The sequence below is a fragment of the Leiobunum rupestre genome, chromosome 3 (genome assembly GCF_980474605.1).
Source record: "Leiobunum rupestre chromosome 3, qqLeiRupe1.1.hap1, whole genome shotgun sequence".
In the NCBI taxonomy this organism is placed as follows: domain Eukaryota; kingdom Metazoa; phylum Arthropoda; class Arachnida; order Opiliones; family Sclerosomatidae; genus Leiobunum; species Leiobunum rupestre.
In genome coordinates this window covers 47,233,532-47,255,840 of record NC_143386.1, presented here as the reverse complement: position 1 = coordinate 47,255,840, position 22,309 = coordinate 47,233,532, and the positions used below count along the sequence as shown (strand labels likewise).

At 36.0% G+C, this 22,309-nt stretch overlaps 4 protein-coding genes across 5 annotated transcripts; 2 read left to right on the top strand and 2 right to left on the bottom strand.

The window, feature by feature from the left end:
- The first annotated feature begins 846 nt into the window (after positions 1-846).
- On the top strand, positions 847-6,033 carry LOC149952398 (pyruvate dehydrogenase phosphatase regulatory subunit, mitochondrial). 2 transcript variants are annotated; one of them, XM_090168472.1, is made up of 18 exons: positions 847-1,501; positions 1,560-1,690; positions 1,752-1,833; positions 1,886-1,992; positions 2,182-2,238; positions 2,310-2,434; positions 2,492-2,606; positions 2,674-2,820; positions 3,259-3,383; positions 3,445-3,637; positions 4,151-4,306; positions 4,380-4,472; positions 4,548-4,606; positions 4,673-4,821; positions 4,886-5,183; positions 5,251-5,430; positions 5,500-5,697; positions 5,758-6,033. In XM_090168472.1, the coding sequence occupies exons 1-18, from the start codon at positions 1,239-1,241 to the stop codon at positions 5,947-5,949; spliced, it is 2,670 nt and encodes an 889-aa protein (XP_090024598.1). In that variant the 5' UTR covers positions 847-1,238; the 3' UTR covers positions 5,950-6,033. The 2 variants fall into 2 exon arrangements, with proteins under 2 accessions (XP_090024598.1, XP_090024597.1); XM_090168471.1 differs by having other exon boundaries at positions 4,151-4,318.
- A 1-nt stretch (position 6,034) lies between these two features.
- Positions 6,035-9,555, bottom strand: LOC149952397 (purine nucleoside phosphorylase-like). The gene is made up of 6 exons (XM_090168476.1): positions 9,419-9,555; positions 7,312-7,484; positions 7,135-7,238; positions 6,884-7,059; positions 6,634-6,824; positions 6,035-6,565 (listed from the first exon to the last, which is right to left on the bottom strand). Exons 1-6 carry the CDS (start codon positions 9,442-9,444, stop codon positions 6,348-6,350), a joined length of 888 nt encoding a protein of 295 aa, XP_090024602.1. The 5' UTR covers positions 9,445-9,555; the 3' UTR covers positions 6,035-6,347.
- Positions 9,556-9,971: 416 nt separating this feature from the next.
- Mvd (mevalonate diphosphate decarboxylase) lies at positions 9,972-12,863 on the top strand. The gene is made up of 11 exons (XM_090168475.1): positions 9,972-10,273; positions 10,366-10,436; positions 10,504-10,571; positions 10,642-10,688; positions 10,750-10,893; positions 10,956-11,013; positions 11,081-11,225; positions 11,288-11,581; positions 11,639-11,803; positions 11,865-11,930; positions 11,985-12,863. Exons 1-11 carry the CDS (start codon positions 10,198-10,200, stop codon positions 12,063-12,065), a joined length of 1,215 nt encoding a protein of 404 aa, XP_090024601.1. The 5' UTR covers positions 9,972-10,197; the 3' UTR covers positions 12,066-12,863.
- Art7 (arginine methyltransferase 7) lies at positions 12,797-15,792 on the bottom strand. The gene is made up of 11 exons (XM_090168473.1): positions 15,482-15,792; positions 15,371-15,407; positions 15,159-15,308; positions 14,992-15,100; positions 14,816-14,928; positions 14,522-14,754; positions 14,162-14,464; positions 13,969-14,107; positions 13,675-13,896; positions 13,212-13,612; positions 12,797-13,137 (listed from the first exon to the last, which is right to left on the bottom strand). Exons 1-11 carry the CDS (start codon positions 15,661-15,663, stop codon positions 12,867-12,869), a joined length of 2,160 nt encoding a protein of 719 aa, XP_090024599.1. The 5' UTR covers positions 15,664-15,792; the 3' UTR covers positions 12,797-12,866.
- Positions 15,793-22,309: the final 6,517 nt, after the last annotated feature.

Here is a 22,309-nt window from a genome sequence, read left to right as displayed (position 1 = left end):
AGGAAACTTGGCTTTGACATTCAAAATTACCAAATCACAATCGCAAACCTTAAAACTATGTAAATTTTTGAATGTACATGTATATTATTTATATATATAAATAAAGCTTACCAATTACAAATGTTCCCGATAATTTGAATCTTGTGAATTTGGAGCAATATTTGCAATGTGCGTACAATCTATTGCAGCAATGGCCCCCCGGAAATCTGGTCTTCTCCATAAATCTATACGCATTGTTAAATTAATATTTCTCTGCTATGAGAAGATTTGATAATTACCTCAACTTTGTGGCTTCCCTTTCCACTTTACTCAGTGGAAATTTTATCCATTTTGGCATTAAAATGCTATTTATTGCATCGGTTACTTGATGCAGACAGCGACTGACCGTTGCCTGACTGACATCAAGAAACAAATCTTGGCCAACTGCTTTCTGGTAAGCATAAAATCGCACAGCCACTAACGCCTAATGAACCATATAATTATTAAAACGCTAATAATTACGAAATTTAAATCTTAAATTCATGGCTCACCTTTGAATCTACAGGGAGATCAGTAACTCTTACGTTGGACGCGTTTGACTCTAACGTCGCCTTTAGATGCTCACAAATCTCTATTACTAAATACTTATCTAGGTGAAATAAACTTCTAAACTAATTTTCCGAAAGTTCAAAAGCTTTTGATCTATCTCTTAGAACTCTCTCCCTCCACAAACTCTTCGTTTCTTCCATTTCTGACAGACACCAAAACTCAAAACATGCGAGCTGTAAAGCAGCCATTTTGAAAATACCGCGATTCGAAGCGAAAAATGACGTCATAACGACAAAGAAACGCGATTCCGACATCCCCAGCCCTGTCGTTATAATTCGCTGGCGATACGGCGATGTCGAAGTGAGTTTTGGAGACAAGAATACGGTTTTCGCCGGTCGATGTCGTTATGGCGATATTTTATCGATTCCGCCATAACGACATGCGTATCGCCAAGACAAGAATAGGCCCCCAGCACCTGCTGTTTGCAATTTAAAATCCTGACATATTTTTGCATATACGTACGAAAACTTTTTTTTTCTGTCAAGTGCTGCAGTGCATAGAAATGCCTTGAAAGTTATTTAATTACCAATTTAGCAGTGCTAAATTTAGTAGAAAATTATATTTTTTTTGATGTAGGTTTTGTCTTTCAATTGTTAACTCTTTTTAACAAAATTATTTGTATTATTTCTATTAGTTGTCAAATATAAATCATGAAAAGTATTAAATTTAGACAAATAAACCCTATAATTCAAAAATTTAAGAACTCAAACCAAGGTTTAGTCAGGGACATTAGTGCAATTAGTGGTACAGCAGCAGTAGAATATGATCCTTCCGAGTATGATTTCACCAAAGTCCATCCACCAACCCAAACTAATGTTATAGTTTGTGGTGGAGGAGTTGTAGGTTGTTCCGTTGCTTACCATCTTGCCAAAGATTATGGTTGGAAAGATGTAGTTTTACTCGACCAAGGAAGGTATTTTAAAACATTGTAAGTATTTTTGAATGGATTTTTCAACGAATTGTTTTGTCAGACTTGGTGGTGGAACTACTTGGCATGGCTCTGGTCTATTAGGACAATTGAAACAAAGTCTTTCAGAAACAAAAATGTGCCAATACAGTATTGCACTGTACAAAAGCATGGAAGCTCGTGGATTAAGCACTGGTAAAAAATTTAGGTTCTCTCTGGATATACTATACCAATAAGTTTGTTTTTTTGGTTTAAGGGTGGAAAGAATGTGGCAGCCTTATGCTTGCCCAAACGAAAGACAGAATGATTGCTTTTCAAAGAATGGCAGCATCTGCGCAGTAAGTTGAGCTATAGTCTATTTGTTATTGTGTCAACATTTATTTTCTACAGAGCTAGAAATGTTGAATGCGAATTGCTAACACCAAATGATGCCAAGAATTTGTGTCATTTATTGAATACTGATGATTTGCAAGGTGCCCTTTGGATTCCTGGTGACGGTGTGTCAATTTTTCTACCACACTTTCATTTTACTAATAATGCACGTCTTATGGGAATGGATGAGTTTGGTGGGGAAAAGTAATTTATTAGTCAGGCCAAGAAAGTGAAGAACACTAGTTTAATAATCTCCTTAGCTGAAAATGAAAAATACCTAAAAATAATATAACTGATCACAATATTGGTTACAGGTGTTGGAGACCCTATTGAAACGTGTTTATCCTTAGCTGGAGAAGCTTATAGAATGGGTAAAGTTGAGCATTTCTACTCATTGTGTATTCTGTTTCACTTAATTGCGTTATATTTTTTGGTACAACAGGAGTAAAAATTGTGGAAAATTGTTCAGTGAAAAGAATTTTGGTCGATGAAAGACAAAATATCAGGGGAGTTGAGACCAATAAAGGCACAATAAATTGTAAATTTTTTGTCAACAGCGCAGGATTTGTAAGGAATCTTTAATGAAAGATTTTGGAATATTGTTATAAGATTGATCTTTTTTAGTGGGCTCCAAATATTGGGCAACTAAGTGAACCTAAAGTTAGAGTGCCAACGTTTCCATGTGAACATCACTATTTGCACACAATGCCCATTGATGGTTTAGAATCATATATGCCTGGTAATTAATTAGCAGAATTTTAAATACCAAGAGACTTTTGATAATTATAATTAATTTTCCTTCATAGTAATTAGAGATTTTGATGGCTGCTTTTATGTTCGTGAAAAAGAAGGTAGAATAATAGCTGGTGGATTTGAAAAAAATGCCAAAACTTTAGATTTGAAGCAATTGCCCGATTCATTCACACCTTTACCAGAAGATTGGGATCAGTTCCGTAAGATAATTTTTGTAAAATTTGTAGTGGCAGGTAAATATGCATTTAGAAATTAAATATGCGCCAGCTGAAAAGCAGTAAGACTTTCTAAAGGTCCCGAAGTCTCTGGAGCCCGTTATTAACTTGTTATCCTATTTGGCCTCCCAAAAATTTCAAAGCATTCAAGTCTTTCGGTGCTATCTTGGGAAATGGCTGCTGCACCATTATTTTAAATATCAGGAAATGAAATAAATAAATTTCAAGGTCCAAAGAAGTAATGGTCCTATATTACAGTAGCCCCTTTGATCCTGAAATTTTAACATGGTATATACTTCTTATCTTTCTAAATACTCTATACTATTCGGCTATTTAAGATTTGTGACTTAAAGTATTGAAATAATCTTCCCGATCAACGATCCAAAGATTGCGTAAAAATAAGTGTTTTTCTTGCATTTATAGATGTGTTATTGGAACAAATGCTAAATCGCATTCCCTTATTAAAAGATGCCAGAGTTGATAGACTATGTAACGCAGCCGAGAATTTTACCCCAGATTGTAAATGGATATTGGGTGAAACCCCAGAAGTAAAAAGAGATAATTTATAATGCAAATTTATTATGTTTTTGAAGAATTTTCTTCATTTAGGTTAAGAATTACTTCATAGCATGTGGTATGAAATCAATTGGTATAGAAGCAGCTGGGGGAGTAGGCCAAGCCACAGCGGAGTGGATAGTTCATGGTGAACCGCAAAGAGATTTATGGGACTTAGACATAAGAAGATTCGTAGGCCTGCACAATAATCGTTTGTTTCTGAAAGACCGAATGAAAGAAGTTCCTGGTTTGTAAGCATTACAAATTGCGATAAAGGGATAATGAAATGCCCCTGTGGCCTATATTTGAACAATTTCTAATCCAAAAATAAATTTTAATTAAAAAAAGGACCTTGGAAATTTTAGGCTCTTTCAACTGAATATTTTTTGCTATAACATAAAATATTAATTTGAAAAAATGGTTCAAAGGACTGGGTTTCTTGAAGTTTTAATTTAATTTCAATTTGAGTTTAATTAGTAAAAAACAGGGCCGCCTTATCCATAAGGCAGACTAGGCAAAGTGCCTAGGGCCTACGGAAATTTTAGGAGACATTAGGGCCTACGAAAGACCAAAAAGTCCGTAAATGAGAGATTTTTGCCCAAGGCCTACGGAAAGGTTAAAATGGCCCTGGTAAAAATTTGTGAGTATCGTTATTGTTATTATTTATGGATAAGAAATTGGTTAAATAGGTGGCATAGGTTTTGTTATCTCTTTAACATTTTCTTAACATTTTATCTAAATGTCTTTTTCTTTTTTGAAGGTCTGCACTATAGTTTATTTTACCCCTTCAGACAATTTGAAACCGGGAGGTGTCTTCGCATGCCTCCCATATATCCTCGGCTAAAAGCAGCTGGTGCTTTCTTCGGTCAGAAAATGGGCTTTGAACGGCCAAGTTATTTCGCACCTGACAAATACAGTAGGATTGCATGTACAAAAAAATATGCATGTTAATTTTTAATTTTCGAATGCTAATGGAGCGTTTTTGTTAGGTTCAACAGATCCATTAGAATTAGGACGATTTGCTCACACAAAAACCTTTGGAAAACCAGACTGGTTTGAGTATTGCAAGTCTGAATATCAAGGTATCACTTCCTCGGCCAGTTATCCCTTAACCTCTGCCAGTTATCACTAGGTTTATGATATTTCCATTATTCAAGCTTGCAGAGAGAGAGTTGGTCTGTTGGACTATTCGTCATTTACCAAAATTGAACTTTATGTAAGGAATCTTGTCTTTTAACATTCTAGGTATCAGATTATATATATATATATATTTTTTTTCTAGTCTCCTGGCATAGAAGTACTAGATTTCTTGCAGTATCTATGTTCAAATGATATAGACATCCCAATTGGCTCAATAACACACACAGGGATGCAAAATAGATTTGGTGGCTATGAGAATGACTGCAGTATAGTGCGACTTGCGGATAATCAGTAAGTTTGAAAAATATTTTATTAATTTGAGCAGTTACTGGACTCCTAGTAATGTTATAGATAGCTTTTTCATGATAGCCCCCACAGATCAACATACCAGATGCCAAACGTGGATGAGACGTCATCTACCTAAAAATAGTCCCATCACAATTACAGATGTCACATCAATGTATACCGCCCTGTGTATAATGGGACCCCATTCTAGGGATTTACTCGGAGATCTCACAGATACAACAATGACACCTAAAGATTTTCCATTTTTCACTTACAAAGAAGTTGATATTGGTCTTGCTAGTGCAATAAGAGCAATGAACGTAACACATACTGGAGAGCTAGGCTGGGTTTTATACATTCCCAATGAGGTATTAAGTTTATTTTGGTCATATATTATTTTGTATTGTGTATTATCATACATCTGTTCTTTAACAGTACGCCCTTCATGTTTACGACCACATTTTGGATGTTGGAAAGAAATATGAAATCCAGCATGCTGGCTATTTTGCAATGAGAACATTAAGAATAGAAAAGTTTTACGCCTTTTGGGGGAAAGATTTAGACACAACTACAACTCCATTGGAATGTGGTCGATCATTTAGAGTCAAATTTGAAGTAAATATTAACTTAATTTTTAAAATATCCATGGAAGACTTTTACATTAGGTATATATTTGGCTACTAGAAAGGCGATTTCATTGGGAAAGATGCCCTTTTACGTCAGAAACAAAATGGTGTAACAAGACGCTACATTCAGTTGGTTTTGGACAATCATAATATCGATAATGAAATTTGGCCATGGGGTGATGAGCCCATTTTCTTAAATAATAAACACGTGGGGTCAACAACAACTACAGGATATGGATTTACGTTAGGAAAACATGTAGGTGCCAAAAGTTAGAAATTCAACTAACATATCAATACATTTTTTACCTCATTCCAGGTTTGTCTCGGATTTATACACAACTTTGCTGATGATGGTGAACCCCAAGTGGTTACAAACGATTACATACTGAAAAATCATTTTGAAATCAGCATCGGTGGAAAACTTTACCCAGCCAAAGCCAACATCCATTCTCCTAAACTGAACTTTGTAGAATTGGGTTATGATTCGAGTTACATGGCAACTAGATAATATTCACGGTATGTAAATAACCTTTTACATGTTATAGATAGATAAGAGAAATGTAGTTATTAATAAAAAGTACTAGTCAAAATACTCATTTTTCAAACATTTATTTTAGTTTTAATATTTTTCTTACTAAATGCTTAATAAAGTATGTAATATAGAAAACTATATAAAAATTCTTTGTCTTAAACAATTGTATATTTGTAAAGTAAAGCCTAAAATTTAAGTCATTTAGCCCAAAATACCTTTTAAAAGTAATTATAACGTGCCCAAATAGTGCTATTTTGTAAAATAAGGTGAAAGCTGTAACCTTATACAATAGCTATATGGAATATGGTATTTGTGTGTTACCATTGAGCTACTGTATAATGTTATTTCTTGACACCTGCGTTAGAAATCGAACGTTAATGAACACCATTTTTTAAAAGAATTTCGCCAACTGTTCTTTGTACTAATAGTTCTAAATCTTTTTTACGTAATTCCCCTGTTTGAAGAACTTCTTCGTGATTGGCTATTTCATGGGTATCATAGTCAGCAATGCATTTGTTTGTAATTAAAGTAATTCCTAAGACCCTCATTCCACAATGATGAGCTACAATAACTTCGGGAGCTGTGCTCATACCTATTAATTAGTAAATAGGATTGATTAATGAATATAAACATGTTATCTTATTTTTCACAAACACATACCAACAGCGTCACCTCCCAGAATTCGTAATGCCCTAACTTCAGCCACAGTTTCGTAAGTGGGACCTCCTAGGGCTACGTACACTCCCTCGCGCAGGTATTCACCCATACCTAGCTCTTTAGCTGTAGCTTTAACCTTGGACCTTAAATCAGCATTATAGGCATTGCTCATCGCAGGAAATCTAACCCCAAATCTGTGAAAAGAAAGATTTTCAGATTTTCATTCACAACTCAGCCAAATAGAGACCTTTACTGGTTATCATTTGGTCCCCTTAATGGATTAATTCCAGAAAATCCTAAAAAGTTAATGTGGTCTTTGATGATCATTATATCACCAACTTTGTAATCAGCGTTTGTGGCACCAGCTGAATTTGTGACAATCATTGTTTTAACACCCAAAAGCTTCATGACCCTAATAGGAAAAACACACTGAAAAAATATCACATTTTAACCTTTTTATAATTATGTAATAATTGATATCATGACCTGCAATATTTCAATTACTTTTGCTAATGAATGACCTTCGTAGTAGTGGAATCGACCTTGCATACATACTGTAGGAACGCCACTTAGTTTTCCAAATATTAATTTACCCGAATGACCAGCAACTGTTAAAAAAAATGGTTAATTATAAATTATGCTAATTTTAAACACATTTCCATAGAAAATATAGTTGTATACCTGTGCTGACTGTAAAACCTGGTATTTCTTTATAATTAATAATAATTTGTTCTTCAATTGATTCTGCTAAACCCCCTAAACCAGACCCACATACTATTCCAACTTCAGGTATGATGTTAATTTTTTTCTTTAAGTAACTGGCTGTGTTTTCAGCATATTTGAAACTTGCACACCTATATTATAAAAAATTTATTAATATTTTCAAATACAATTATTGTTAGAAAGATAATTACATTAAATGCTTCTTATAATACTTTAAACTTTATAAAATTATTTGTATCATTGAATATTACGATATACTTTTACAGTAATGTTCCTATTCTTGAATATTATATTTCCAAAAATTATATTTTTTATTTAAAATCAGTGGCGTAAATAACGGCTCCCGCAGCAACTGTGGGCCTCCAAAATACTTCAGAAGGGCAGTGGCGTAGCTAGCATGGGTGCCACCCGGGGCGGATATCATGGTGTGCTACTTACTAGTCTCTAGTTTGTGTAAGTTTTTTTTTTCACAGTTGGGTGTCACCATGGACTAATTAATTAGTCCATGGTGTCACCCCCAAATCACGCCCAAACGGGTGGCACCCAGGGCGGACCGCCACCACCGTCCCCCCAGCTACGCCACTGCAGAACGGGCCCCAAAAGGAGTTTCGTGGGAAGGCCCAAGAGACCTTAGTTACGACACTGTTTTAAAAATATGCTATGTTCTTCTACCCTTAAAGTATTCTTTAAAGGGAGTATAAAGTGTTTTGCAAATTTAAATCGACATTTTACATTAAGCGAATATGCACTCTTTTATAGTACAACAGAAGTTTCTGCTCCTAACAGAAACTTATTTTAACGAATCATCTTTCACTAAGCTAGAAGGAACGCCCACTGAAAAAGCTTACTTTTCGGAGTTTAGAAAAAAGCCAGAAAAACAGAGGCTCCTACCATAGACAGTATATCCCTAATATATACTGTATATGCTCCTACAGTCTTATAACTCTAAAAATCAGTAGTAAAAGCATGAAATTCGTATCGAACTTCCTACTTTATGCTCCTAAAATATTAATGGCCTTTTTTTTGCTATTTTTGTTTGGAGCGTTTGAATTTTCGTCATACCTTTATGGACATAGATACTAGATAGACCCCCTGGGTACTCCACCACTGCATAGTCCTAATTTTCTAGCTTAGCCATCCCCCCTATATATTTCAAGGTTAAAGACAAAAGGGGGAAGCATGTGACCGACTCAATTTTTTTTTAACAATTCCCCATATGCTACGGATACGGAATACCTTTAATTTCACCCCCCCCCCCCCGAATTAAATAAAGTAACCCTCATTTTTCTTCTTACGGGTTTTATAATAGGCAATTAATTTCTAGAACACATTTATGACATTGCATTGACGCACAGTAAAACTGTTATCTGTGGGGTGACATCCATTTATCATTCTGGTTATCGATTTATCATTATATAATCTATGTATCCACTATTAAAACCAATCCTCTTATACAACCATCTCTATAGTAGCATAAAAATTAACGGGTAGTCTCTAAAGAAAAATTAATCTTTCGGTAGATTTTACATCTTGAAAGAAATCCTTTACATTCCATAACGTCATTAAAAAAACAATTTATTTTCAATGAACGAGAGTTTCTTATAATTTCAACGAAGGAGAGTTTCTTAGTTCAAGGTTTTCACTTCAAATCTGAAGTACGAAAACTTGTGACAAAATTTTTATGGTAGTCACGAGTTAAAAAATAATAATAATCTGACTTATAAGATTGATATTTTTTTAACGTTTCGTTTTTAGTTTAATACGGGCCTAGTATTAGTTTGTAATATTTACATTTAGTTTTTTTCAAACGATTGCATCATTAGACACTTTTCACCGTTCGGGAATCGTTTTTGTTTTATAAATATATTAACTTTACCTTGTCCATATTCAATATATTTTCGCGTCATAGATGTGTTTATATATATTTTTATATTTACTATCATTAATATTTTAAAGTGAAAAAATATCAGTTATTCCAATTTAAATTTTGGCGCTTTTTGTTTTTTTTACCTACAATCGCGCTTTCCGTCAACTTAAATACAAAAAATTTAAAATTAATACTCACTCATCTACTTCGATTGGTGAAGACATCTTTTGTGCAACTTTCCCCAACAACCAAACAACCCTTTTGCAAAGAACCTTAGAAATAATAATTTCCAAAATAAAAAGACTTTCGAAGGTCTAAATAAACCGGCAATTGATTACGCTAGACTGGCCTTTTATTCCGTTTTTTATCAATTTATAGAAACTTTGTACGATATACTGGTGTTTTTTTTCACGATAATCTCTAACAAAGGTGTGTCCTTACTGATTTTATCCAATGGCAAAGACGGAAACCGAAAAACTCCGTCATTCCCGCCCCGAAACTCAAAAGAAAAACCCTTTTTTGCGTTTTTGATAAAACACAGCCAAAATTTTCATTGTTATTCAATTAAATGGTAATTTTTGTTGTTTATAAATTTGGACCGCAAAATGCGCAACATATACCATAATATTGAGCAGTTTTGAAATAAATAACAAGTAAAAATCAACATTGAAGTCTCATAATGCTCAAAATTACCAGTAACGCAGCCTTTCCTTTCCTTTCCTTTACGTACATAAAGGTTTAAAGGATTTCATTTTGCGCACTAAGGTGAATCGTAAACTTCAAAGTCTGTAGCAGTCAAACGTGTGATTTATTCGCCAAAAATTCATTTTCACTTGAACTGCTTGTACCTTTACTTCTGACGTTATTTTTTTCCTGTATCGCTAAATCGTGTTGCGTTGTCTGCTGCATTAGTCGTTTCACAAAGGCTGAAAAATTAAATTAAGTTATTCAATCTCGTTTACATAATTTACTTTAAAATGACACCACATCCACAAAGTACATCTATTACAGTAACTGCAAAAGCCCCTGTTAATATCGCAGTAATTAAATACTGTAAGTTATTAAAATAAGCCTTAGTTTGTTGACAAATTACAATAAGTAAAAGAAAAGTTAATGGTATTTATTTTCCCCCTTGAATTATTTAGGGGGTAAACGTAATGAAGATCTTTTGTTGCCATTAAATGATTCCATAAGCGCGACATTATCCATGAAACAGGTAATTAAAAGCAAAATTAATATACCTTGTTAATTTTTTTTTATAAATAAATTGGCATAAATGACAGATGTATGCTGAAACTACGGTTTCTATAAGCCCGTCCTATTCAGAAGATGTTATGTGGTTAAATGGAAAGTAAGAAACTATAATACATTGTATTTTCAAGTGAAAGATGTAAAAATTTTAATAAATTTGAAAATAATAGGAAGGAAGATGTTGAGAATGTTAGGATACAAAATTGTATACGAGAAAGTATGTTTGTTCATTTTTTTTTGGTGATATGTTTGTTGAGCTGTGTTTTTAAATGATCCAGTAAGAAAATTAGCCAGAGAAAAATTACCACAAGATTCAAATCGAGATTTGTCATTTTTGGAGTGGAATATTCATATTTGCTCGCGTAATAATTTCCCCACTGCAGCGGGCTTAGCTTCTTCAGCTGCCGGCTATGCCTGTCTAGGTATAATTCTTTAAACAAATAAATAACATTTAATATTATATTATAATTCACCTAATTTGTAGTTTACACACTGGGAAAAGTGTATGGAATTGAAAATGAAGAGCTTTCCTGCATTGCCAGGTAGAAAATGATATTTTTAGTACAGATATGATTAATATGCTAATAACAATTTGAAAATGTATTTTAGGCAAGGTTCAGGTAGTGCGTGTAGAAGCATGTTTGGAGGTTTCGTTCAGTGGCATGCTGGTAAAATGGAGGATGGGACTGATTCTATAGCTAAACAAATTGCTCCTGATAACCATTGGCCAGGAATGCGTATTTTAGTTTTAGTTGTAAGTTGCTACTTGACCATTTTTGGCAATCGTAAGATGAAAATAAGCAATTTGAAATATAGGTAAATTCTGGTCGTAAAGGAACTGCAAGTACATCTGGTATGGGACATAGTGTCAAAACCAGTCAACTTTTAAAATACAGAGTATCAAAAGTCCTGCCTGAAAGAGTTGAAGATATGAAGAAGTCAATTCGCGAAAAATCTTTTGGAAAATTTGCCGAAATAACTATGAAAGATAGCAATCAATTCCACGCTGTTTGTCATGATACATTTCCACCTATACGCTACTTGAATGAAACATCTTGGGCTATAGTTGACTTAGTACATCAGTATAATGCATTTTACAAAGATAATAAGGTACTTTTTAAAAAATAACCTGATTTCTGCAAGTATTGACAATTTTACATGTTGCAGGTGGCTTATTCGTTTGATGCGGGGCCCAATGCTTGTTTATTTATGCAAGAGGAGAATGTTGCGGAGCTAGTTTCTCTGATTTGCCTTCGATTTCCGCCTTCTTCTAACAATCCAGCCCAATTTTGCGTTGGGTTACCCGTTAATCCAGCTGAAGAAATTTCAAGGGTAATTTAATTAAATTTCCCAATTAGAGTTTACTAATTTTAAATATACAATATTCACGTAGGACTTGATGTCAGCTTTACAATTTATGCCAGTAACTGGTGCCTTACAGTACATCATTCATACCAAGGTATTAAATTTATCTACTACGATTGAAAAAAGTTAATTACGTTTATGTAATTAGGTTGGTTCTGGGCCCGAGGTTTCTTCCAACCATTTGCTAGATGACGAAGGCCTACCCAAAGTGTATCAAACCGAGTGTTAAACCATTGTAGTGGTAATCGACTTAAAATTGAAACAAGTATTTTACATTTAGTCAGGAAGGGGGATAAGGGGGGTTAAAAACCATTTTATACCAAATATTTCCGGGCCAATTTATACAGTATTTCTTAGAAATCTTTTACAATTATATAAATGTGGTGTTTTATAAGGTAATACATATGGTAAATATTGAAATTAATGGAGTGTATTAATGTTAATGTGGGTTTTTGGCGTGTTGAAAGCTAGTTGATGGTAACATTCCTATTTTGCCAATTCTGTGAATGTTTAAACTGAGTGAGTAACAAAGCTGGAAACAGTGGCATTCGGGGAAGTTCTTAAATGGCAACATGCCCCATTTTTTCTTCGATAGAAAAGGGAATCCAAGGCTATCTGAAATTCTATTGTAGTACTCATGAACTGAACCAAGTATGAACCTGTGACAAGTCTGGTCATAGGTCATAGTTGTAAACACAATTTTTGGGAATGGGGGTCAGCCTAATTACTATTAGGTCTTATTCACCTCCCAAATAAGTTTTACAAGTCTACAGCTTTGTTTTGGTTTAAGCCTCAATGAAAACAGTGGTAGCCCATTTTTGGTAAAGAAACGCATATATTTGCTCATTTACATATAATATAACAGCCAATTTTATTTTATTTATCGGTTCCAATTTATTGTATTTATTTTCTGGTAATGCTGTGATAAATTAGCAAAACTTTTTTACCATTTATAAATCCAATACGTTTAAATGTAAATTTTTGGATAAAGTTTTCATGATTATTAAAGCTAATCGTTAAAATCTAAGTTTCACCCGCAATTATTTTCTTCCTCAATAATTTTAACTTTAAAAGTCAAATCACCCAAACTAGGCCTAAAAATGGCCTTCACATTTAAAAGTTTCTGGTTTTTCTCATCAATTCTTAAAGGATTTTCAATAAATGCGACACCTTGATGAGAATAACGGTACCAATCAATTTTTGCTCCTATAGAAAAGGGGCTAACTGGCCCAGTTGAAAACGTTCTATTATTGAAGGTGTAATTAACCCAAAAAATAACTGCATTGCATGTGCTTCCTTTACTGGAATTAAAAATAAATGATGTGAAATAATTTTGCATATAACTTACAAAAAATTTAATCAAATGCCTACTTACCTCCTAAGGGTTAAATTAATTGTTTTTTCATAATCTGTAATTTTGGAAATATCATCTGTAAATTTGATAGTAAGCAAATCACCTTGACAAGTTAGAGCTTTACAAGGGTACTCCCAACACGGATGGGGTTCTAACTCTGCGTCGCTAATGTCAATTGCACCTTTGATCAACTTATCAAATGCAGTTAAATCAAATCCCTCAACGTCATTTCCAACTGGAGCTCTGATTTTCCACAGATCTTCAAATTCAACTCCCACAAAACAAATGCTAGCTTCAGAAGGATGAATGCCGACATTGTCATGGAGCAAAGGTCTCAATGTTCTCAACAAGTACCAGAAGTGAATGTTATCCCAAGGAAGGACACTGGCAGCAAACCAAGGCTCTCCCAAGACTAAGTCAATCTATCCAAAATTTTCTTTTTAATTATGAGAATAATGTATGTTATACTCTTTCTTTTATTTACTTTTGAGTTATCAATGTCGTTAGTTTGAACTTCATACACCTCCTTATCAAGTAGCTTTACTACCGAAGTGGCATCATTGACTTTTAAATACTTCTGTAACAGTTCCCTCTTTATGTTATTTGGTTCGCAAACGAATACTTGTTTAGCCCCTAATTTAGCTGCTAAGATGGGCAAAATCATTCCTTCACCCATAAAGAAAACAATCGTATCATTTCTGATAATCTATTAGAGCAAATTGAATCAATATGTTGTAGTTTGCAAAAATAATGGACAAATTTGGCATAAGTTCAGGACCTTCTCAAGTGATTTGGCCAGGAATACATTCCGATTTCTATCATTCATCATGCCAATTCTCGTTCGACTATAGCTAGCGTGCAGTCCACAAATGCAGTAAGGAGGTTCCATTCGCACTGGTTTCATTTTCTTGACGCCACTTTATAAAGATTCAAGTTTAATTAACACGATAAGTTTTCATTTTAATTTATACCTGTGAACGCTAAACCAATAGCTATATTCATCGTGATGAGTGCCCAAGTAAAATGGTTCTCCCAGTTCGACAGTAATAGGTTTGGGTAAATAATAGATAGCTTGCATCCAGTGGTCTCTCCATTGCATTTTTTCCGGAGTAGGATGCGTCCAATAAGGAGCGCAACTTAGAATTTCCCCACCCGGAGTCATTTCTATGTCCCACCACATTAAAACGGCTTGACATTGACCACTTCCAATTGCATCCGCTTTAGTTAGGCATGTTTCTTTAAATATTAGACGTTCTTTCCCAGTAAAATCTAAACTAAAAGTGCCATATCTGTCAAAAAGGTGTTTTATTTCATATTATAGATAACCTTACTCATGAACTATAATAGGCTCGCTTAGAAGTTTAAACTCCGATTTTCTTAATTGGCTTATTTGAAGATCGTGTACTGCGGCGGAACCTGGACAATCTCTAACTTCATCGGGAATATTAATAAATAAATTTTCTGATAAGGAAATTGGAAGGCTACGATGCCAGTTCATGATTAAGGGAGATTCGACTAATTGGGCATAAACTTTTGCAATCGAAGGAATTATTTTGGAATTTGGCTACAAAAAAATTCATATAATTAATAAGAATTGAAAGTTCAATTACTATTTTGATGTTTACTTCTAAAAGAAAGTCCCAAGCATGTTGAAATGTACCAAGAGCTCCTTCTCCAATTAATTCAGTATCAAAAACTTCAGTTACTAACAAATTACATTTTGTTTCTAAGTCACAACCTAAAAGTAAAATCTTTAATAATCAAAGGAATATCAAATTTTCACTGATTTTGATGGTAATACCTGGTCCAACGGTTAATTCAGTTGATCTTTTCTTAATAACGTTAATTTTATCTGCCATTCCATTATTTTTAATTACTTCAATGGCACAATTGGCCATTGGCTCGAAAGCCTATAAATAAAGAGAAATTAAGAATAGTTTAACTCACTAATTTGATTATTTTACACACTTCACATGCAGTTACGCTGTCCGCACCGCAACGAACTGCCATCATCGACAATAACCCTGTTCCTGTCCCTATATCTAATACTCTTATAGGAATTTTCTTTTGTTTCATCTCAGATATCACTAATTTTAAGGCATTGTAGTATTTTTGGTTCTGTGTGAAAGTTTGAAAATTAATACAGTAGGCGTGTTGTGGTTGTTTGATGGAATATTTACCCTTTCAGTGTCGTGAACCATATCAGCATACCCAGACCTTTAATTATTGTATTGTGTAAGTATTAAATTTTTTATTATTTAATTTTAAAGCTATTTTTAATAGATTCTTGCCTGGCAATTTCTTGATGGAAATCGTAGTTTTCATCTTGCATATCCCATTCCATTTTGCCAAGAATGGGGTTGAACTTTTGTGTTAGTACACTCATTAATTTGTAGAAGTTTTTGTTTAAACTTAACGAGAACCCGTGTTTTTTATTTAAAAACTTTAAACTTAACGCCAAAAAATATCGCATAAAAAAATAACTATTTTATATTTCAATTTCTTAGTTTACCCAATGATCCTGCATGAGGGAAACGTGGACGCAGCCATTACTCTGCTCTGCAAATAAACTGAGATGACTGGCAGCTGGACGACGAAGGTGAAGTCTTTGAAAGGAAAGGCTTCAGTAGAATCTCAGTACTCTGGTTTTTATCGTAATTAGGTATATGTTTGGATATTTTATGGCTATATACACCGTTTTTCACAATTATTAGATGCCCCTTTTTTGGTTAAATTATCGTAACGTCACTGACGACACCTTTTTAGGGAAACATTTTGTTTTAAGGGTGTTAACCCGTTTCTGTTAAAATCTCTTTCTATTGATCTTTCTTTCCCACTGTACTTGATCATTTACCGCTCCTTCTCTGAATGTCAACTTCCCTTGTCCTGGAAAGAGGCCAACATAACCCCAGTCCACAAATCGGGCTCCCGAGCTGACCGCACCAAATAACGCCCAATAAGTAACCTTAACCAAACCCTTAAATTGAGCGAACAATTGGTCCATAGTCAAACTACCGCCCACCTAACCGCCACCAACTTTTTCTCCCGTTACCAGCATGGTTTTCTCGCCAGGCGATCCTGTCTGACTAACCTACTAGAAGCAACGAATTTGTGGTCCCAGTGGCTGGACGAGTGTAGATGTAATCATAGAAATCTCATAGGTAACTAGAATGCTGCCGCCTACGGCCGAGCTTGACGCCAGTTCGCCTTGAACCTTCAGCCAATGAGAGGCCGTAGAGTGGTTCCGCCAAGGATAATAATAATCCTCCTTGGTTCCGCTACTATCGCGGGAGCTAGGTGACGTCATTCTCTCTGATGACATTAAATTCTTGGCAGAACCGCTCTTTGAGCTCTGATTGGCTGAGATCTGGCGTCGTCTGCCACGGCGTTTGGGCCATTTGCCAGTTACACGGCAGCATTATAGTTACCTATGAGATTTCTATGGATGTAATTTACCTAGATTTGGCCAAGGCGTTTGACTCGATACCCCACTCCTGTCTCCTAGATTCGCTAGAAGCTGAGGGCATTGTTGGCGATGCTCTCGCCTGGATTGAGGACTATTTGCGTGGTAGGAGGCAAAGGATGGTGCTCAATGGCGTGGCGTCCGGCTGGGGTTATATTGGTAGGGGCTTTCCCCAGGGTTCTGTCCTAGGACCCCTTCTCTTCAATGTTCTCATCAATTCTTTGCCCGACGCCATACTCGTTGCGCTTATACTCCTCTTTGCCGACGACTCTAAGCTCTTTCACCGTCTCAAAACTCTCTCTGATTGTCATGATCTTCAATCTGACTTGGATAGGGCTGTACACTGGGCCAAATCGCGTGGTCTATCCTTTAATGAATCAAAGTGATCTGTCCTCCACCTGGGCAACAAAAACCACAATTTTGTTTACACTTTAAACGGTACGCCCCTCAAAACTACTCTCTCGGAGCGAGATCTGGGTGTACAACTTGACCCCCCTTGAAGTTCTTTAGCCACACCAACAAGGTTGCCAAACGAGTGCGTGGTCACTGGTCTAGTGCGGAGGAGTCTCTACTTCCGGTCACCTCTGTTGGTCAAATCGCTTTACAACTCTCTGATCCTTCCCATTTTTGACTACTGCTCACCAATTTGGACCCCACACGCGAAGACAGACCAACAGGCACTCGAAAAAGCTCAGAACCAGTTTACAAAACTTGCTTCCAAATTTTCAGTACGCCCTGCTCCTGCCCGGCTAAAAGCCCTAAAAATAGAACCTGTAATGATGCGCCATTAACCTGTGCTTACTCTACAAATTTTTCAGTAACAAATTAGATCTGGGTTTTTCCGACTACTTTGCCCTAGACTCGGGGAACCGAACTATGGGCCACACCCTTAAGCTCAGCAAACCACGTGCCAACACGGCACAGAGACTCAATTCTTTTTTCCATTCTGTTATTAACGATTGGAATAAACTTCCGCAGTCTATTGTTTTAATAAAGGACTACCATAAATTCCGCTCCTCTGTAACTGACCACTTAATTGTCACCCCGTAATTCCTACACTGAGCTGTTCTTTCCCCTTAAATATTCTTGCCTTTGGTACGGTATGAATTTTTTTGTATTATTATTAATATTATTTCTTTTTTGTACTTTGTATATTCGTTTCATGCGAATGACTCGTCCCTGTAAGTGCCTGCGCAAAAGCCGTTTCGGCCATTCGGCTTGGTAGGCCAAGTTCCTATTAGTGAAATAAATAAATAAATAAATAGAACCACTAGATGTCTATAGGGCGCTAAGAAAGCATGCTTTGGGATTTTTGGTACTTGGAAAAAACGGAATAGAACGTCGCCCAGTAACGCTCAACGTAATATCTGAAATATTAATTTCGTTGAGACCGTTCCTAAACGTGACGTAGGATCTTGTTGAACGCTTTTTACGTTTGTTGTTAATTTTTTAAAATATCGTCTGTCACGGCATCTGCAGCTAGCCTTCCTCCGTGCTGTGACGTCACATGACCGTTGAGCAACGAAAAAACTCTTACAGCCGATGACTTCGTTGCTCAACGGACAAGCAACGTGAGTCTACTCATAGAAATAGAAATGAGACTAGAACTACTGCGCTATCCCGTAATCTCAAGGAAAACGGGCAAGCTAGAAGGCTGCCATGAGAGTGGAATCGCTACTTATCCACGCAGGAGTGCGTCATCTATTAACAAAAAAGGAAACTATTTTTTAAAATAGATGGCGTGCTCCCACAAAGAATACTGGCGATTCCACTCTCATGGCAGCCTTCTAACTCGTACATCTCACCACAATCTAATCGTGCTTCTAGTCTCCTTTATATTTTTATGCGTCTAGTGACTCAACAAAGATAATATAACTACGTACCCTAGATTCGAAATCACGACGTTTCTCGATAGCGCGTTTTCTTGTGAGGCTTTTACTGAGTTCGCGCCGGAAGTCGGAAAAATCGCGCTCCATAGCAGGGTGAAAAATAAGGGATTTCAATAGATAACCCAAGATTATATTACTCACCTTTATATAAAATAAAATAAATTCGTTGTCGAGTAAATTTATTTTATTTTATATACATTTTGCGCAAGTTACTTGCTAACTCTTAATAAATATTACTCACCTTTAGTTTTCTTTCGTTTAGAAACATTTATAGAGCTACAGGCATGATCCATTATTGTTTTAAAACAATATAACGCAAAAATATCTGGTATCTTGAAAATCGCAAGTCAAAAACCACGGCGCAATTTTCACTAAAACTTTTTAACTAGATGTCGGTAGCCCTGCCAGCAGTTTTTTCCGATTTCGGCCGGGAACTCAGTAAGAGCCTGCTTGGTTTCGAAACTAGGGTACGTAGTTATATTATCTTTGGACTCAACGGTGAGTCCGTTGAGCGTTACTAAACGCAGCCACTTCGTTAACTAAACGTTTTCACGGGATACGTGAAACATCGTACAGTAGAGACCATAGAAATCTCATAGGTAACTAGAATGCTGCCGCCTACGGCCGAGCTTGTCGCCAGTTCGTTTTGAACCTTCAGCCAATGAGAGGCCGTAGAGTGGTTCCGCCAAGGAGAATAATAATCCTCCTTGGTTCCGCTACTATCGCGGGAGCTAGGTGACGTCATTATCTCTGATGACATTAAATTCTTGGCAGAACCACTCTTTGAGCTCTGATTGGCTGAAATCTGGCTATCGTCTGCCACGGCGTTTGGTCCATTTGCCAGTTACACGGCAGCATTCTAGTTACCTATGAGATTTCTATGGTAGAGACACGGTTTATATCATTGAGTTGGGAATATTAATCTAGAGATCCAATCAAATCTGCTTCCCGCGAAACAAGTTTTTGAAAAAAAAATCTTTTTGCCGGAAAACGCGTCTTATTTGAACGAACCATTGAGAGATAGACGGCGCCACGGGTAGAATGATAAAGCTTTCTCGTCATTTGAGAGCAGACGGCAGTATTCTGATATTTTAAATACTTGTTTCGCGAAATACTGAAATCCGACGTTTTGATTGGACCTCTAGATTAATATTCCCAACTCAATGGTTTATATATTTACACAGGTTAGACTTGTCGCACTCCGGGAGAGGCCACTTAATCGCTACTCCCGCATTCGGAAATTTCCAAATCGCGTTCGCTGCGCCATCTCGGATATTGTAAAGCTATTGACCAAATTTATATATATATCCAATTAGTACTGTTTCAATAAATTAGATGGCGCAGCGAGCGCAATTTGGAAAACCGAGTTGCCAGTCAGCAGAATTTAAGCGGCCTCGTCCTGTAGTATGCGCGAAGCTACGGACAATTCAAACCTGTATAAATATATAAACCGTGGTAGAGAAAACGGTCTCAACGTTGAGTTCGTTGCGGGTTGCTGAACGCTACCCAAGCACCGAATATTTGCGTGCTACCGTAGAGAAAAATTAGACAAATCCGTTCGATATTTTTCCGTATAAAAAATTATAAATGCATAATAGAAGGACAATTCTGTAAAAGGGGTTTTCTTTTGAACCTAATAAGAAATTATCTAAGGTTGGGGGAGGGAAAAATATCTTCATCCTCAATTGAAATAAACTTGAGCGTGAACTTCGAGAGGAATGAGGGGCGTTTCTTCTTTGCGCTTGCATTTCCCATTCCGGATTAAAACGAAATAAGGAAGAAAAGAAGGGGTACGTTCGTAACCTTGCAAGGACGTCCTTTAACATACAAATAACGACCATCATTCCAGTTTTCATACCAGTTTTTTGGAAACTCCTACACTTTAATAATCAAAATGTAGGCTCTATAAAATTTTAATGTTAACACATTCTTGACCCTAATTCGATTGCGCTACAAATTATAGAATATTTTCAAGTGCATGTACACCTTAATCTGAACAATTACAATATATTCGCGAAAGTAGTGACCACACCGAATGTTACGGAACAGATAATTAACGATAATAGCAGAGGTATATAATAGTTAGGTATCTATCTAGAATATAATAATGAAACAAGTACCGTCAAAGGGTAGAAATTGATATAATTAAGCGTGAATTTCCCATAAAACCGCGGATGTGTACATCACGGCTCAAATTTCACCACGTGTGTCACTCCGCCTGACAATGTAAAATGTAAAATTTAAATTGAAAACGGATATTACCAAAAGTGACATAATTCCCATAAGTGCGTCAGTGTAATCGTGTTTGAAATGATCGAATGTTATATGCGAAGTAAAAGTTGAGAGGGGAGGGAGGGAGGGAATGAAGTTAATAAGCAGAAACAGTGTCACCTGGTGAGAGCTTCGAGAACTAAAGAAGCACGGGAAAAGGCTAGCAGGCTTATTGATGTCTTTGCCACTCGACGGAAACGCTACCGCCATCTATCGATGTTTTAATACAAGACACGAAAGAACAAACTAGATAAATGGTGCATATGATCGTCCATCCTAGAATAGCCTTCTATGTGGTCTATCTCGATAGCAGCTTTCAGTAAATGTTTAGCATTGGAAAGAACTTGCACACTTTTGGTAATTATGTAACTTTTGAGATTTCTTATTTATAGACAATATAATGAGAGCCTGTGAAGGTACATGTTTCAAGCGTATAAGATTACCAATATAAGAAGATAAATATTAATCTGGTATTATATACTTTTGATAATAAGCTTCGTGCGTAGTTTAAATTTTGGTACCAAGTATCGCCGCCTACTGATCGAATTTTAAATTGAATATATGAAAGCTGTCTGCTCGTTCCAAATTCTCTTCACAACAGCTGAAATTTCAAACGCCGTCTGCTATTTCTTCACATATTTAGTTAACAGATATTAAGGCAGATGGCGCTATATTTCCTAAGCTCGAAGCCTATTCTTTGACGAACCGGTTGGTCGTGGCTTAGGTCGGAATCGATAGAAACGATCTAATTGCTGTCAAAAATCTTCACTAGAAAATCGTGACAAAAGCACCAAATTAAGAATAGACAAAGGAATCTTTCTGTTATGACGTGAGAACCCGAGTATTTCTGTCTATAATTTTATTATTATTATCATTTGAAAGGGGGCCATTGAAGCAGAACTTATAATTTTCGCCGTTGTAAACAAAAAGAAACGGCTAGGAAGGCGATATTTCAATAATGGTTTTGACATAGACCCGAAACAAATGAAAAGAGGACTTTATTTTTACCCGATCTCCCTCATAGTCGCCAAACGACCCAGTTATGATACGAAATCACTCCGCCTCTCCCCAATTTTATAGAGAGAAAAAAAATATATAGCAGAAACGCGTCTTGTCTAGTCCGGTATTCTTGCCAACGTATTTTAGAAAGGGTGCCATTCCACTCAATACTTTTTCTATTAAAATTTGCCCTCTTTTTTTAAATAAAAACGTTCCCGCGCCAATAATCGTTTCTTTTTTGCCGTTATTCTTTTAGTATTCGGGTTAGGATGTTGGGCGCGATTTTCGCATTATTTTTTAGCGGCGCCATATCTTCGATGCATCTGCGATTCTGCGTAATGGTTTTGTTTTATGGAAAAAATGTAGGGTGGCCTTTTTAAAAATTAGGGGCATTTACTTGCTATTTCTGCTTTGTTGGTGGTGCTAGGGTTACACATTTTTACTCAAGGGGAATTGAGGGGTACAGGACAATATTGTATCCTTTCAGATTTCAGTTG